General features: G+C 39.5%; 2 protein-coding genes across 2 annotated transcripts in view; one reads left to right on the top strand and one right to left on the bottom strand.

The window, feature by feature from the left end:
- The window catches only part of LOC107699809 (gamma-sarcoglycan-like), an 11,887-nt gene extending 10,735 nt beyond the window's left edge, over nucleotides 1-1,152 (top strand). Inside the window, exon 8 of the mRNA XM_016501203.1 lies at nucleotides 792-1,152. Within this exon, the coding sequence (XP_016356689.1) occupies nucleotides 792-968 (177 nt within the window). The 3' untranslated portion in view covers nucleotides 969-1,152. The remainder of the gene's footprint in view (nucleotides 1-791) is intronic.
- Nucleotides 1,153-2,781: 1,629 nt separating this feature from the next.
- Nucleotides 2,782-16,480, bottom strand: part of LOC107699827 (sacsin-like) — a 47,426-nt gene continuing 33,727 nt past the window's right edge. The window contains exon 10 of the mRNA XM_016501222.1: nucleotides 2,782-15,649. Within this exon, the coding sequence (XP_016356708.1) occupies nucleotides 4,098-15,649 (11,552 nt within the window). The 3' untranslated portion in view covers nucleotides 2,782-4,097. The remainder of the gene's footprint in view (nucleotides 15,650-16,480) is intronic.

Raw genomic sequence — 16,480 nt, 5'->3', positions numbered from 1 at the left:
TTGTGGGCGGGGCCTGAACAATATGACATCATACTGCTCAGAAAATCAAAACGGCTTGATAATTGAGACTGTTTAGGATTTTGGGGGATTAAAAAAAGGAGTGAATGGATTTTTGTCATTGTAGTGTGGTTGTGTCCACACACTGCTAAGATACATTTATATGCAAACACCATGTAAAAGTGAATTTTGCATCCAGTGTCTACTTTAAAATTTAAATATAATCTTAATTCAAGCGATGAAGGATTTCTGACAGTAATCCGTTGAATACTACTGTAAGGTTAACCCTGCCTGGTTTACATGTTTGAAAATGATAAACAGTTATTAGAAATTTAGAAAAGTAAACAAAAAGTAATCAAATATAATCAGTTACATTACTTTAATAAAGTAATTGAAAAGTTACACTACTCATTACATTTTAAGTATGGTAACTTGTAATCTGTAACCTATTACATTTCCAAAGTAACCTTCCCAACACTGGGCATAACTCATAGTATTTGGTTTTGGAAGAATATAATGACATTTGATTGTAGAAATGGATGTTTTAAACAATTTGAGCACAGTCGGAGACAAATGTACACAATATGTAATGTATGTATCACGGAAACTTTAACTGAGACAAAGACCTCTTCTTCCAAGGATAAACAATAGACTAGTGAAAGTCTCCGTTTATCCTTTCTTGTGTAATTACATAATGGTTGTTAATGATTAGTATTGTTAGTAATCTTTAAATCTAACTTTGTTTAAGCTTTCATTAAATACTTCATTATTAGGGTTTCTGTTGTATATTTCAGGTGATTCTAGACGCTGAAAGTGTTCGTCTGCCGACATTACCTGTTGGAGAAGCCAGAACTTCAGGTGACTCTCAGGGAATGTACAACACGTATGAAGTGTGCGTTTGTCCCAGTGGTAAGTTCTTCATCTCCAGAGCTGGCGTCTCTTCGACCTGCAGCGAGCGCCAGGACTGCTGAATGCCCTTCTGTCCAAAACACCCACACTAGAAACAAATCGTGTTGTTACATTGTCGCTGGGCAAGGAAAACATTAAAAAAATGTTTAAAAATAAAAATAAAAATCACATTATGTATTGTTACTGAAGATTGGAGGGTACATTAAAGGTGCTGTATGTAAGTTTTTGACTAAAGCATGAAAATTCCATAATATGTTTGCAGATATTTAAGAAACATGCTAAGTTAACATACTTGTTTATCTGAAAAACAATGCTACAGTCAGTTATTCTCCTTTTAAAATGTGCGTTCCGGGCCGGAATGTCGGTCTGTTTTGGTTTGTGAAACCCGCCCACTGTCAGTTTACCCAATTGTAGTTGGGCACCCCGGGTTGCCAGTTGGCGTAAAACACAGCGTATTTCATTTCATTCATCGTCAACTGCGCTCGTTCCTGTTGGTGTAGTCAATCTGGCAACCTGCGTGTGCATCAAGTCTGATGAGGAGGGGCCGGGTGAAAAAAACCCTCTCCAATATTTTGAATTTGGGCTGCAATACCTAGTTCAACCACTTGGTGTCAATCCTACATACAGCACCTTTAATCTGTTTGGTTGGGGTTTTATCATGATAGGATAAGACACTCCCATGACAATTTGTAACTATTTAACTATTTTACTGTTTTTCTTTTCTTTAAATATGTCTGTATACAAATCACATGGTATGAATCACCTTGTAAAATAGTTTTATGTATACAAATTGTTCAAAATTAGGCTGGGCAATAAAGGGGCTGGTAAACAGCTGACATCCTATGCAATATAATTTTGAGGTGCAATAACCAAATTCTATGTGTTGCATATCAGCTAGTTATTGTTTAAAGATGCACTCATAGAGGAATTGATTATTACATGTAAAACATACTGAGACGGACATGCCATGATCTCCGAGGGTTAAGATATATACTTTTTAAGTCAGCTTGATTTCAATTTTTTTTGTCAAGTCAAGTATATTAACAAATTTGTCAGAAGAACTAAACTACCCACAATCCTGAAACAGTGGCATTGAATTCGTTTGTGAAGCTTTGTAATGTAATCAAATCCAATAGTCTCCATTCAATCTTGAATAACTTTGTTTTTGGTGAAAAACCTAATTAGGAAAATCTGTGCACAGACAAGAAACACCAAGACAATAAATCTACTGTCATTGTTGTTAATCAAATGGCAAATGTGTTAGTGGCAAAATAGCTGGTGTATTGCTAGTAACTGCATTCTTTTAGTGAAAATCAGCATAATTGATCTATAAAAATTATAAAGTGTTCTTGAATTTTGAACTTTATACACAATGGTTTGATATCCCCACCCCCTCCCAGAACTGTTTTGCGTAAGATCTGTTTGAAAATGCTAAGAATTATTATTTTTGTATATACATTTTTTTGGGGGGGATCTTCACATTTACACATTTGTTGTATACTATATATTGATGTGTATTTTTTTATTTTGTTTAATTTTTTTGGATGGGGGAAAAATAGAAAAACTATTTTGAAGTTTACATATTTGAAGTAAATAATTGTAGTAGTACTGAAATTTAAATTATGTTATAATTTAATCAAGCATGCATGAACAAGTGTAAATTTGTTTTCCACATCCAGTGTTTCAATGTTCATGAGTTGACATGGTCATTTCATTCAAACTTACAAAAAAAAAAAAAAAACTTGTGGGAACATTTTGTATTCAATAAATGTTTTAAAAAAACTTATATTTTGTACCATTATTACCTGATGATATGTCATTGAGATAATCATGTTTTATAACTTCAATGTTATTAAACTTAAATATGCACAAACCAAACCAAGTCCCACTATTAGTGTGTCTCAAACTTACAGAGTTGTAATATGACTTTATGAGATGAGACAAATGACAAAATATATTTGTCCAAACAATATAGTAGCCAGTGTTTAATTTCAGTCTCTCACAGTTAAACAAAGGAAATGGATGAAAAACATAACTGACATTGAGCACCATATAAGCATCTATGTTCCTCTTACACAAATTTCAGAGAACTTCATGCAAACAATTCTCAGCAGTAGAGGACAAGAGGTTCCCATTGTGAATAATAGAAAATGCATATTTAATCAATGTGTTTCTGATGAACTATGCTGTGTATGATGTGCACACAGCAGTTTTCTGACATGTCAAGTTTCTAGAGAAAATGTCACTTACATATTTTAAACCCACCAATATCCTTGTATGGGAAATAAAAAATGCTCTGTTGTGCCCCTAGCCAACAATGTATATATGTGTAGTTCAGTTGTGATAAAGTTGATTGTGAAATATGGAATACATTTCATTCTTGCATACTGTAATCTTGCAACAAGCAAATACAGTAATTGAAGTGGTAAACACTTATAAACCTAATGTCATCTTTAGGATGCAATTTACAGTCTTTTAAATATTAATTTTTATTTTCACTGTTTAATGTTCAGGTTATGCACTGATATCAGTATTACATGTACAGTGAAAGGAGCATGTCAATTACCATATGGATTTGTCAGCTGATAAACCCTGGTATGCAGAATATAACCTGCCGTTTTTATTTTAGAATGAGCTACTGGCACATGACTGATATAGATTCCATTAAGAAACCATGAGCTGATTCACTACTCATTACTGGATTGCACAGGATTCATTCATTCAAATTCCTGCAATCACTCAAGTGCTACTTACATAAAAGTGCAGTGGAACTCATGCAAATAAATCACAATACCATCAACTTAATGACTATGGCAGGAAAATACCTTTCTACAAAAGATAAAAAAGCAGCATTGGTATTCATTATGTACAAAGGAACAACAATAATCAATAAATGTAGTTAAAATAATAAAACATATTGCAATGCTTTAGAACATTATGTACACTGCTGCATGTTAAATAGTGTACACTTTGTCTTTAGGCTCAGGCAACCTTTCAGAGAAATGGAGCAAATATGTACGCAATAATAAGCATGTGTCACAGCATCAGAGGTGGCACTGTTAAAATAAAATGCCAGCTAGATACATAATTTTACTTTAAAAAAGTATTTTATAATATTTACTGGTCTATATTGCACAGCCACCACTTTGTTAATTTAACTGTTAGTGTTTTGCATTGTCTAATGCTGACATTCAGATTTTTTGCTGGACAAATGTCTCAAGTTTGATGATTATCCGAGCTGTACATTCCATTACTCTCATTGCTACTTCTGAAGTATATCTGTCATTAGGAATCTGAGGGAAAGGCAAAAGGTCAGGGTAGCGAGTTCTCAGGCTGTCCACACCATAACCCTCCAGGATGTGTACATCCTTGGTCAACCCTGTTAGCTGGGTGTTGTACTCCTCTACCTTCTGCGCAAGCGCTGTGGGCTTCACATCCTTGTCTGATTTTCCTCTCACTGCATAATCGGCAGCAATTAATGCAAGCTTTGTTGCCAGGTAGCATTTGAAACATACCCATTCATTGGCATTTTTATGAAGGTCATTTCTTGCAGCAGAAAAGTTGGCTCTTGCTTGCCTTAGCCACCGTCGTGCCTCCACAGGGTTCCCAACAGACTTAAATGATGGAGGTACAAAGAAGCGATTTGAGTGCGATGTGCCTGCATAGCTACTATATTGTTCTCGGAACTGCTGCTTTTCCGATTTATGGCTTGTTGCTTCTTGGTTCCATGATGTGTAAAATCGCTGAAATGAGAATTTCTCTGACTGGAATCGAGTGGAAGATGCAGAAAAAGGTCTCCTTGATCCTCTATCAGTGGTCTGCTCCACCTGTGTTTGCTTCTCCATCCTGCTGATCTCCTTTTGTAGGTGTTTAAAGACTTCGGTAGCAATATCAAGATTCTCTGCATTTTTGTCAGGGTGCCATTTCAAGTATAAGCGGCGGATAATCTTCTTGCGTTCGGTTTCAGAAAGTTTCCAAGCTTGTTCTACGACTGAGGTAACTTCTTTTAGAATTCCTGGTAATGCATTGAGTTTTATCTTTTTGGAGGATGCCTTTGTTGGAGGAGCCCTGTGATTTTCCTTTCCAGGAAATATTGGAGGGACCATTCTGGCACAAGGAGAACGACTCTCTGAGGGGCTTGTTGGAGTTGGTGTGCCATCTCGAATATGGGTGCTATCATCCTGTCTAGAAAATTTATACAGATCAAGAGAGCTCACAATTTTGTACTCACTGTACCCAATGTCAATTTGAAAGCACTTGCCAAGGAAACTTGGACTTTCCTCTTCCTCTCGTTCTACTTCCTGAACGATGATAGCGTATGTGTAAGTTGGCTGGTAAGTGCCTAGAATATCACCTCCCTCTGAATCTACCAGGTAACCAACGTATTCTCCAGGGTAAAAGACATTCATGGGGTCCATGAGCAGTAAATGATGAATCTCTGCAGGTATGGGTGTACCAGGAAGTGGAAGCTCTAGCTTTGAGGGCTCAGTTGTGTCATACTTGACACCAAGGTTGTCTAGTTTCTCTGTTATTCTGTAAATGTCATTGCAACCCAGCATAGCAATAAGATAGGAGGTGTCAGAAATCAGGTTGTCTGTCGCTGACTTGAGGGTCATTGCCAAAGCAAGAAGAAAATTAATGTCTTTGCTGTCAGAGTGCTGAATGTACAGATGGATAACAGCTGTTCCATACCTTTTAAGAAAGGCAAGAGTTTCACTACGGCTGTGGGGAATCGGGCTGCAGCCTTTCACTCGCAATGTTGTCTGTAGTTTCTCAAAGCAAGACACCTTTAAGCCCTCACACAGTGCTTTACATAACCGTATTGCTTTCTCCTCATTCACCATGTATGCATTCTCATTCTCGTGTTTCATGATCCGAATTAACCCAGTGATAAACTGCTCTGATGAAAGGAGCAATTGAAGTCGTCCCTGCAGGGAGCAAAAAGCACCAAATTGGCACATTTTTGGAGAGTCTTCATCAAGTTGCTCTTCCAAGATACTACTTAGAAGCCTGGGCCTCAGTTTCTGTGGAAGCAACATGATCAACTTTGTGTGAAAGGCATGGTCCTTACCTAGGTAACACTGACTCATGTCAACTAGCATCTGAACACCAACATTACCCTGAATTCGGCTCTTGTAGTGTGGTGCATCGTCAAAGACCAAAGTGTTCGATTTAGCCAATCGTCCATCATGACTTGGAAGGTAAAATGTCAAATCTCTGATATTCTCAAGGTCTTTACGGACCTGTACTGGGTCATTCTGGAGACTTTTGAATAGCCCAGAGACAGTTCTTTTCACTGTTCTCATTTCATTCGGGTCAAGCTGCTTGCCTTCTGAAATTCTATAAATTCGACACAAAACTTCAACATATTGTTTTGTTGAAACAATGTCCTCAGTTCCCAACAGTTTGAACAGTTGGTGAAATGTACCCAGCTCAAGGGGAAGTTTGTACAAGTAGGGTTTAAAGTCAGATTCATTGTCCAAGTTAATGACAACCTCCTCTGGTTTAAGGAGTTTCCAACCCTCTTCAACCATGACGAAGGCTACTCCTCGTAACTGACAGCGAAATTCATGTTTTTCTGCATTCAGAAATTCATAAACGCTCCTCAAGACCTTGTTTCGTGTTTTCACTGTGTCATCATCCAAGTTAGCAATGCTACATATGTTTTTGCAATTGCTAATTACCTTTTCCAATGGTGGGTCCACATTGACGTTTAACAGGCTCAAAATAAGATCAAGCTGCTCTTGGCTGGTAAGTGTGTTTCCTTCCTGGTCTTTTATGCTTGTTGGGGTGGCTCTCTCTGGTAGAATAGGACAAGATGTCCACAACAACTGCATGACATCAGTTTGTTTGAACTTTGGATTTACTTGAGACCCACTGAAGCGAATTAGAGGGATGGTGCCATTCATTTCTTGGTACTGAGCATGGAGGCGGACAAGCTCGGCTGGTGCACGCTCTGGGCATAGAAATGGTATCATAGAGATTTCTTTGAGGAATGCCCCATCAAACAGATCTATTCTCTCATTGAAAATGTGATTTAGGAGAACATCAACAATGATCTGAACTTTTTCCTTGGACCAGCTCTCTGTATGAGCTTTGATGCTGATCTCTTTCGAAAACTGTAGAACTTGCTGTTGTGATATAACATATTTTAAGCCAATATTGCGTAGGAATGTTATCCATGAGGGTAAATAGGATGTCCCACTTTTTGGCTTTGAGACCTGCTCAATTTTTCTGAAGAAATCGTTGGGAATGAAAGCTTTTTGTGGAAGCATTACTTCAAACACTTTAACTGTTTGATCGAAGAAGGCTTTGGCAGGTTTCAGTCTATTGGTGGAGTCATGAATGAAAGACAGACCTTCTAGTTTTTCAAAGAGCTGATCCTTAATGCTGTTTGGCTCCTCCATTGCCAATAACCTCTCCTTCAGATAGATGACATGTTGGATTTTGGCATCATGCGATAAAATGTCAAATTTTGGAATTAAATGATTCAGGTACACCTCAAGGTCATCAACTGGTGTGACCCCAAGAATCATGTAGAGTTCTTTCAGCTGTGGACTGTCAGCGAGAAAGGCTGAGGATGTATTGTGTGCCCACTTTTCAATGTCGGCAGAGGGAATGCTTTTTGTTAGAACATAGCATGCTCCGACGTTTGCAATGCAGATGTACCGGCCACTGACAGCTTTGTAACATGGCAACAGTTTCAGACATTGTACATCATCCTGGGTCAGATTAGTCAAATTACAGTTGAAGTACAACAACAGTGCTTCAAAGTCTTTGTCAGTCAAACTTGCTGTTTTGAAAGCTGATATCTGGATCATGTACTCAAGTGCCCGAATTATGCTGGAAGGACTGTCTATATTTGCTGTATGCTGAGCCAACAGAGGCAAGATGGGACTCTCTTTGACACATATTTTATTCACAGCCAATTGAAAGCATCCTCCCTTCATCAGGGTGTGAAAGACTTTGTCATTTTGTCCATTTGGAAAGATTGCTGCAAAGATTAGGCTCAGGGGTAACAAAATGTCATGCTCTGGCACAACCAATTTGTTTCCTGACACCATAAATTTGATTCCTGGAAGAAGTGCCCAGTCTTTCAATATATCCAGAATGGTTTCAAATTTAGGCTTGATCTCTGTCTGGTCATCCTTAGTCGCAAGTTGTTCACTGATAAAATGCCATGCACTCTTAAGCCAAGATTCAGTAGGAAAGTTCTCCTTCCATTTTACGGAGTTTCTTGTTCTGCACTCTCTGGGAAGTACAGATCCCAGGAGATCTCCAAAACTGCTTATGTCAAAGGTCTTTGCCACACCTGCTTTTAGAAGGATGTTACTATACCGAAGGTATAATGTGTGCATGAAAAGCTCCTTCCTTGATGGAACAAGCTCATGATGAGCAGTCAGAAACTTTGGATGTCTGGAGTCAAACACTTGCAGAATGTTGTCCATTGTTAACAGAAGTGGCAGCCCCTGTATGTTAATGTCGTTTTCCTCCACATCTTTGAAGCAGTAGTCGACAAGTAGTTTTAGACCGTGGAAAAGCTTGAAATTGGACTGCTGCAGTCGACATGGTAGCTTTCCAACTTGGCAAGATGTGTCTGGAGACGAGAATGTCAGAAGGAAGCTGCGAACATCCTCAGGAGTCACATAGTTGACTGGAATCCCAGCATCTTCCAGGCAAGAATATAGACTGGTTGTCTCATCACAGCTGTGGATTAGGTTGAAGCCAACATCCAGGAGCATGGCCTTCATTCTGAAAACATTTTCTGCTACAGATTTTCTTGTGGTAATGTTATACTCTGTGTTTTTAAGATGCTGCAACTCATCCTGAAGTAAGTTGTCAAAGAAAGCCCGGCCTTTGGTTGAGGTGGAAGTGTTCACCCAGGAGATGTATACTGCAAAGTGCATATCACTGTTATCAATGTGGGGTGCTCTAACAACAGGGAGTAGTCTTTTCAAATCTTCATGAATGCAAAGGTAGACTGCCTTTACTAAACAATACCAATCTGGTTGAATGTCCAGTCTGTTTACAGGAAAGATAGACAAAAATTTTCTCAAAATATCCCTGACAACATGGATTGGAGTTCCTTGAAATATTGTCATGGTGGGGTCAGGGCCTGGAAAAAGCCGACGTTTCAGTTGAATTAGCAGTTCTACACATGCAGGAGCGATTAGCATTTTCATTAGATTGTTGTTCCAGTCACTCCTGACACCAACTCCATTGTCATCCCTCCACAGATTTCTTCTGGCAGAATCTAAAGCAAAATGGCCATTCACATGGAAAGGCAGGCCAGTCTCCAGAGAAAGAGGAAGAAAACAGAAGGCTCTATGTGTTTTTTTGTAGTTGTGGCTGGTGCATGCAGCAACACCACCACGTGGAAAGAGTGTTATGTCTTCATTTTTGTGAGCTGAAATGACACTTTTAGATACCTTTTCCATGTCAGAAAATCCAGATCTGTTGCATATCAGCCAGGTATTAGAAGTACCATCTGTGTCTTCTATGTCCATTGTGTAGGTAATCTGTTGCACTGGAATCTGAGGCAGCTGTTTTTTCTTGGAGACACTGTCCAGAACTGACGCGTGAAATTGCTTGCGTTTTAGCCGGTCACCATCTGTGATTTTTGCTGTCACAGAATATAGAGTTTTTAAATCCCCAGTTCCATTCTCAATTTCACATATAGAAATTTTCTCCATGTGATTCAAAAACATAAGAAGTTCTGCACCATCCATTCGTATTTTGTCAAGGAAATTTTGAACCATTCTGTCTGAAGCAGGTGCTGAGCTGATCTCTGAGATTTTGGCCATTTCTACATTTCTTATGGGAAATCTGAACATTGTGCTGCGTTCCAGCTTGAAGTGATTTCCTAGGTATAAGTTGAGTACATCAGAAAACTGTGATCTGAAGTCTGAATCCAAATCTCTAAACATTCTTCCTGGACTGACAGATGTTGCTCCAGGTGCATAACGGGCATGCGGATCAAAGATGCACAGAATGTCATTATTTGAGATAAAAGATGGGCAGTCAGTAATGTGATACACTGAGTTAAACCCAATGCCATATTGCCCCGTTTTTCCAGGGTTTGCCTCTTTGGTGCCCCTTCCAAGATTCTGGATCCCCCTAATATCATCCTCTGTAAAAGGTTGATTGTTGTACACACAGAGTGATGGGCCTTGCATGGGAACCCATTTGTCATCAAAGATTCTGTCAGATGGGTGGGTCCTGGGATCAAAGACAAAGTATATTTCTGTGGCTTTTGCATCATCTGCATTCTGCAGGAGCTCTTTCAACATCTCCTTTTCTGATGGATAAGCATTGAGGATACTTTTTATTCTGCTGGTGAGCTTCTCCTTCTGCCCAAACTCACTTCCAAGGGTAGTGAAGCAAACATTGGAGGCATATCTTTCTAAGGCTTTGTGACGTTTTGGAACCGTTCCCAATTTTACTGCCACCTCTCTTGGAATATCACCATGGCAGTATTTAACGGTTGTGTCCCTGACTTTAATCCAAGGACAGTCATTATAGCAAAGTGATTTTGATGGTTGTAGTGTGAAATTGCTGTCAGGAAGAAGCATCTCCCCATAGTTGCTTTGGCAGAATTCTTGATTTTTGTCTCGGATCAAACTCCATATTCCCTCACTAATTATTCTACGAGACAGCTGAAAGTTTTCTTCAGTAAGAGGTTTTCTCCCACATTCAGTTTTTATCAGCTGTAAAACTGCTGCAAATATTTCAACAGTGAAGCTAGGTTGAACTCCCACATTTTCAAAAAGTTCCCGACAACTATTTCTGTACTTGTTGGGAAGCTGGTAAAGGTATGGAGCAGCATCAAAGTTTAAGTGAAATGCTACTTTTGATGGTTCCACGTATGTGTTCTCGACTAGAATTGAAGAGAATGTTTTTAGCTCTTCCATGATTTCCTCTTTCGCAGCATTGGACTGCAGCAATTCCTCGTGGAGATATTTGTAGCAAGCATTGGTTATGTTTTCTTGATACAGAGTTACACCATCAAAGGATTTTGAGAGCTCTTTCAGTTGGCTGATGACTAATGAAACAGTTGGCTTTTTTATCAATCCAAGGAAGTCTTTCACAGCCAGTGAGATAGGACCACATCCTTTGAAGGAAGGGGAATTTTCATTGAGAATGGGCTTCATTAAACACACAGTGTCTTGATGGTCTGTTGTAAAAAGGTCTTTTGCCGAGAACATGGCAGATTGGGGGAAATTGTTTCCATGCCATGGAAGTGAAAATCCAGCTGGTTTTGTCAAGAATGGAAGGAATTTGATATTTTGTAATTTGGCAAGATACTGATTTGCTGCTGGATCTCTCATTTTTAGTTTTTCATCAATGAGACTGAGGATTATACTGCTCCTGTGGCATGCAAGTGTGTGGTCATTTTCATTTAGAGCCAATACAGACTCAGCCCGTTCAATCAAGTCTTCCCAAGACAGGTCATCCTTGACCATACCCAGCTGCACTAATTTCACCAAGCATACAGGATTGACATAGTCTCTTAAACTTCCTTCAGGGAATCTTCCATCTTCACTGTTGTACAGTTTGGCTACTCTGCCCTCAGGATGTATGAGTCGAGATGGCAAAACAAGCTTCTGTGATGGTCCTGAACATGGAATACATGGGGTTTCCCTCAGTATGGATGCAAAATCCTCAAGTTTTTCATTGAGCACATAATACATCAGAGGATCACGTAGATCCTTATCAATGTCTTGGATATGGGGGAAGAACACATCTGAGAAAAACTGTGTCTCTGTCAGGGTGTTCTCCATCAATTTTCCTTTACAGCCAGCATCATCGAAGCCTTCCTTGACCCAGTCTGGCAGCTCAACAGCACAAAGATCTTGGGAACCACACTTTCTGAGGTATTTCAAGAATATCTTGAAGGCAGCAGACCCAATGTCTGGTCTGCAAAGCAAAGAGTCATCCAAAAAACGAACATTCTTGATTGACACCCAGGTTTTTCCATCGGAAAAGACTTTTGCACGGTCATCATCAACACCTTTAGCTATTTCTTGATAAACCCCTTGACAAATCAGATTTAAATCATCATGGACAACTCCAGGGTCAGGCCAGGCTGCATAATAGCTGTAGTCCAATAATTCCCCACTTTCTGCCATTGACCTCAGCATGTTCAGTGCAGCCAAGTATGCTTGGACAATCACATGTCTCATAAAAATGGAATTCCATTGTCCTTTTGTGTCTGTCTTCCAGATCTCTTTGCGATTTGATGTGACAGCAAAGCAACCATTTATGTGCACAGGTAAGCCAGTTTTGATTCGAAGGGGTAAGTAGCAGAACACTTCCCCAATTGGTGTTGCACTTGTCTTTACGGTCCATTTTCTATTGTCTTCTTCAGAGAGCAGCACAGCTACACCTCCACATGGTACCAGACCGAGGCGTTTTCCACTATCACTCAATGAGAACTTCAGAGCTTCGGTCACATCCATGCATGAGCAGATAAGCCAGTTTGTATTTTCCATTCCCTTCTGTGGCATGTCATCTGTAAGTCTTTTAGTTTGTGTGCCCTTAGCAGCCATCTCAAAGTAGGACGATGGATCCTCTTCAGAACCTCTGAACAGTGGGGACTGAAGATCAACAATACGTCTGAAGACATTGTGGAACTCCTCCACTACAATTCTGATGATGCAACCAGACTTAGGGACCTCAGCCGGCACTCTGTTGGTGGCTGCAACTTTTTTCATGACTTTGGCAGCAGATTTCAGAATACTTAGGGGGCCATAAGCAGTTTTGGAGGACCACACACTCTTGTTTATCGTGACCACATCCTGTGCAGCAGCAGGGTTTGGCTCCTCACATTTCAAATACTTCAAGACCATTGTTCCAACATGTTGTGTGAAGAGAATGAGCCGGTGACCACAGATGCTAAATTCATCCACAAGAGAGTAGATATCAGTGGTGTTGTAGTAAATACTGCTGATTTCACTTACAGATGCCTCCTGCTCAGTTCTGAAAGGAAGTCTGAAGAGGGTCCCATCATACTTGTAAGGTGACTCCAGTGACAGAGGAAGCTGACAGTTAAATACATTGATGAAAGGTTTGAACTGATTGGGAAACTTCCGTAGCCGTTTCTGCTGTTTGCTCCAGTTAATTTTGATGCCTGGATTTGACTTGTCTCTGATGTGTTTGCCAATGTGATTGATGTTGGGATCAAACATGATCATGAATTCTCTACTCATGATAATGGGTATGTCAGTCACATGATAAACGGAGTTGAACCCTAGGCCAAATTTGCCCACTTTGTCAGCTTCACATCTTTTCATGGATCCACCCAGCCTGGTTATATTAAGGAAGTCTGTATCAGAGAAAACAGAACTGTTGAAGGACCACAATGCTGGGCCATGACAAACAATCATGCCAGGGTCAAGCAGATTCTCTCGGATTTCAAGATTCTTTCGCATGTCAATCAGAAAACTACACTCAGTAGCATTTGCGTCATCAGCATTCTGCAAAAGCTCTTTGAAGATATCCGCAACTGATGGATACTCCTCTAGAATGTTCTTTATTCTCACAGTTAGAGGCTCTCTTTGTCCTGACTGTTCAAACCCAAGGTTCTCTGGGTTTATCAATCTCGTGCTCAAACATGGAACTCTCAACCATTCAGCAGTTTTCATTGGAATGTCATCATGGACAAGGATGATGGGCTCTGAAACATCATCTAGTAAGTCATTCAGATCCTCTACTTTGATGTCACAGTAAGTGCATTCATGGATAGGTTTCATAACCAGTTTGCTTGGATCTTTGTGGTACAGAATGGGGATGTGCATGTCAGCATCTACTGATATTTGACTGCTGTATAGCCACCGTAAAATATTTATCAGGAGTAGGACATTGCGTTTGCTTTCTTCTTTTGCCATCTCCTGCTCACTCCTTTGCCTGATTGTTTCGACAACTTCAAACACATGACTGGGAACAACTTCTTCAATAGAGCCACATAATTTAAAAAGCTTGGTGAATTTTGCAATGGTCTTTGGTAATGAGTACAAGTAAGGCTGGAGGTCCAAATCTGGTATGGGCTTTAAAACTGTGCATCCAGGGGAAGCAAAGGTTTTCCCCGTCCAAACCCAATCAAAGGGCAAAGACTTCACGGCTTCCCTTGCATCCTCCAAATGAGCTTGCATGAATTCATATATCTCAAACAAGATCTGCTGAAACTGATACCAGTCCTCAGTGGTAAATGCTTGGGATGTGTGCCAGTCATTTACTGCTTTCAAATGCTGGAGCACTTGATCCACCTGAGGTTCTAATGACAACTTCAGGGCTTTTTTCATGCCAGCAGAGGTACGTTCCACAAGGGCAACTGAAGAACCAACAAGCACAGCATGAGAAATTTCACACATTTCAGAAAGAGAGGAAATATTACAGGAATCACCTCTCCAAGTAAGTGACTTTGGGTAATTCAGTGGTCTGTCTTTGCAAACAGGCACCCATTTCAAGTTTTGCAAGTTTGTCTGAACCTCAGAGGACTTCACCAACTTTGTCTGTTTGTTTAGGATAGTAAGAAGTGTTTTTGCCTTCATTAAAATAGGATTCCAATCTGGTTTGCTATTTCCTTGCAACTCCTCAATTTTTCTGGCAACTTGGAGCACATCCTTTTCACTGAGTTGAACCTCATTTTTCAGCCCCAGTTGCCTCAGTGAATGAAGGGCATCAGGAGATGATGTATAGTCATCTGGGGGAAACCTAATCTTTTCTTCCATGAAGAAAAGGTTCTGCAAAATCTCTAACTCTGGATCAAAAAAGTCTGTTGGTGAAAAAGGCTTTTCTGAAGGGGTATAAATAAACTTCAGTGACGAAAGCCAACTAATTACTGCCTTGTTTTCACTCTTCAGAAAAGACAAATGAGTAAGAGCCCAGAGGATGATTTTTGTGACTTCCTCTTTGGTGTAGAATCCTTTCTCAATGTCTTGAATTATCACTTTTAGACATTCAGTGCTTTTCACTTGTTCAATGTTCAACAGCTTTATTAGACGGATGGTTGCCTCATCACTGCAGTCAACTACATTTATGGACAATTTCACATCTAATGGATGCTTGGCAGTATGATGTAATACTCTGGCTCCTTTCAATAATGTAAAAAGTGAAGGGTCTGTGTTTGACTTCTGTCCAACTTTGTCAAAGATGGGAAGCTCTTGAATTATGCGTTTCTCTTTTTCTGTAACATCAGTAAGACCAGCTAAAAAGCCTCTGAGGGCAATCTTCTGTTTGACAGAGAAAGATGAAACTTGGCTTGCTAATCTCTGGGATGTAGATTTTTCCATAATTTGCATTAGTGTGCTTGGTGATGACTGCTGAATGTAATTTTTCAGGAGTGGATGGTGCAAGCAGGGATCAAGTTGCTTCAAGATAACACAGCCAAGTTTCTTCATAACTTCAAGTAAGTCTTCTGATGGAGGACCCTCTTCCTCATTTACAAGAACGATGGGTGATTGAGTTTTTAGGCGCAGTAGCTCTAGAGAATCTAAAGTGTCAGTCAGTGGCACATTTGGAATCAAAGGCAAATCTTCAAACACACTAAGGTCATCTGCAAAGTTAATGTAGAGATGCTTCCAAATCATTCTGAGCCAAGATGCTGAGGGATGCTGCTTCTCTTGATCACCAGGGTACCACTGAACTGCAAAATCTCTAGAAGGCCATGCTGCGGTAAGGACTTCTTTAATTAGGCGTGCTGATCTCTCTGGGGTTAGCACTTGAACCTGAGTGCAAGGCCTCCCTGAAAGCACATACAAACACAAAACATGATGTAAGCTGAACTTTGTTCAAAATAAAATACAAGAATGTATACCTGCAGGAAAAACTATCTGTGAGCCCTTGGATTTACCTAGATCTGGTCATAAACTTTGATCTAAAGTCACATAAATAGACCAACACAGTTTGCTTAAACAAATGTGGCTGTGAAGTTTACTGAACAATTTATGCAGAAATGCAGGTAAATTCAAGGCTTCACATATTTTTTTCCTGCAACTGTATATTCTATAAGACACTTGTAGCTTGAAACACTACAAATACACAATCATGGGTAAAGATCACAAATTATGAGAAAATTAAGGATACTCTTTTTTTGATAATTGAAAACATTTACAATCAATACATAAAATAGAGAAACCTCTTAAAACTGCTCACATGCTAGAAATATTTTAAAATATTCAAATTAGAAGTTTCAACAACTCATTCATTCCAATTTTCAACTGTTCAGGTTGCACAAATATGCACAGAACATATGGAAAAGTGGCTTTAAGTAATGGAAAAATCTTGCTGTTCGCATGCATGTGCATATGTGTCTTGTGTCACATTATTTCTTGGAATAAACATGTATCAGTTTACTGCTTGTCTAGTTTTATTTCTAAACTACTTGTTTTATTTCTTCCCAAATTTCAAAACAAATAGCATATATAAAATAAAGAAATTGCATTTACTACACAGAGCCGTAGTTCACTGACAATTAGGCAATATCTGCGTTCATTTTCGCAGATTGAATCGCCTGCGATAATGAACGCGATATTGCCTAATTGTCAGTGAACTACGGCTCTGTGTAGTAAATGCA

Source organism: Sinocyclocheilus anshuiensis, unplaced genomic scaffold (assembly GCF_001515605.1).
Source record: "Sinocyclocheilus anshuiensis isolate Anshui unplaced genomic scaffold, SAMN03320099.WGS_v1.1 scaffold194, whole genome shotgun sequence".
NCBI classification, from domain to species: Eukaryota; Metazoa; Chordata; class Actinopteri; order Cypriniformes; family Cyprinidae; genus Sinocyclocheilus; species Sinocyclocheilus anshuiensis.
Note: the sequence above shows the minus strand (reverse complement) of the source record. Positions and strands in the feature narration are given on the sequence as shown.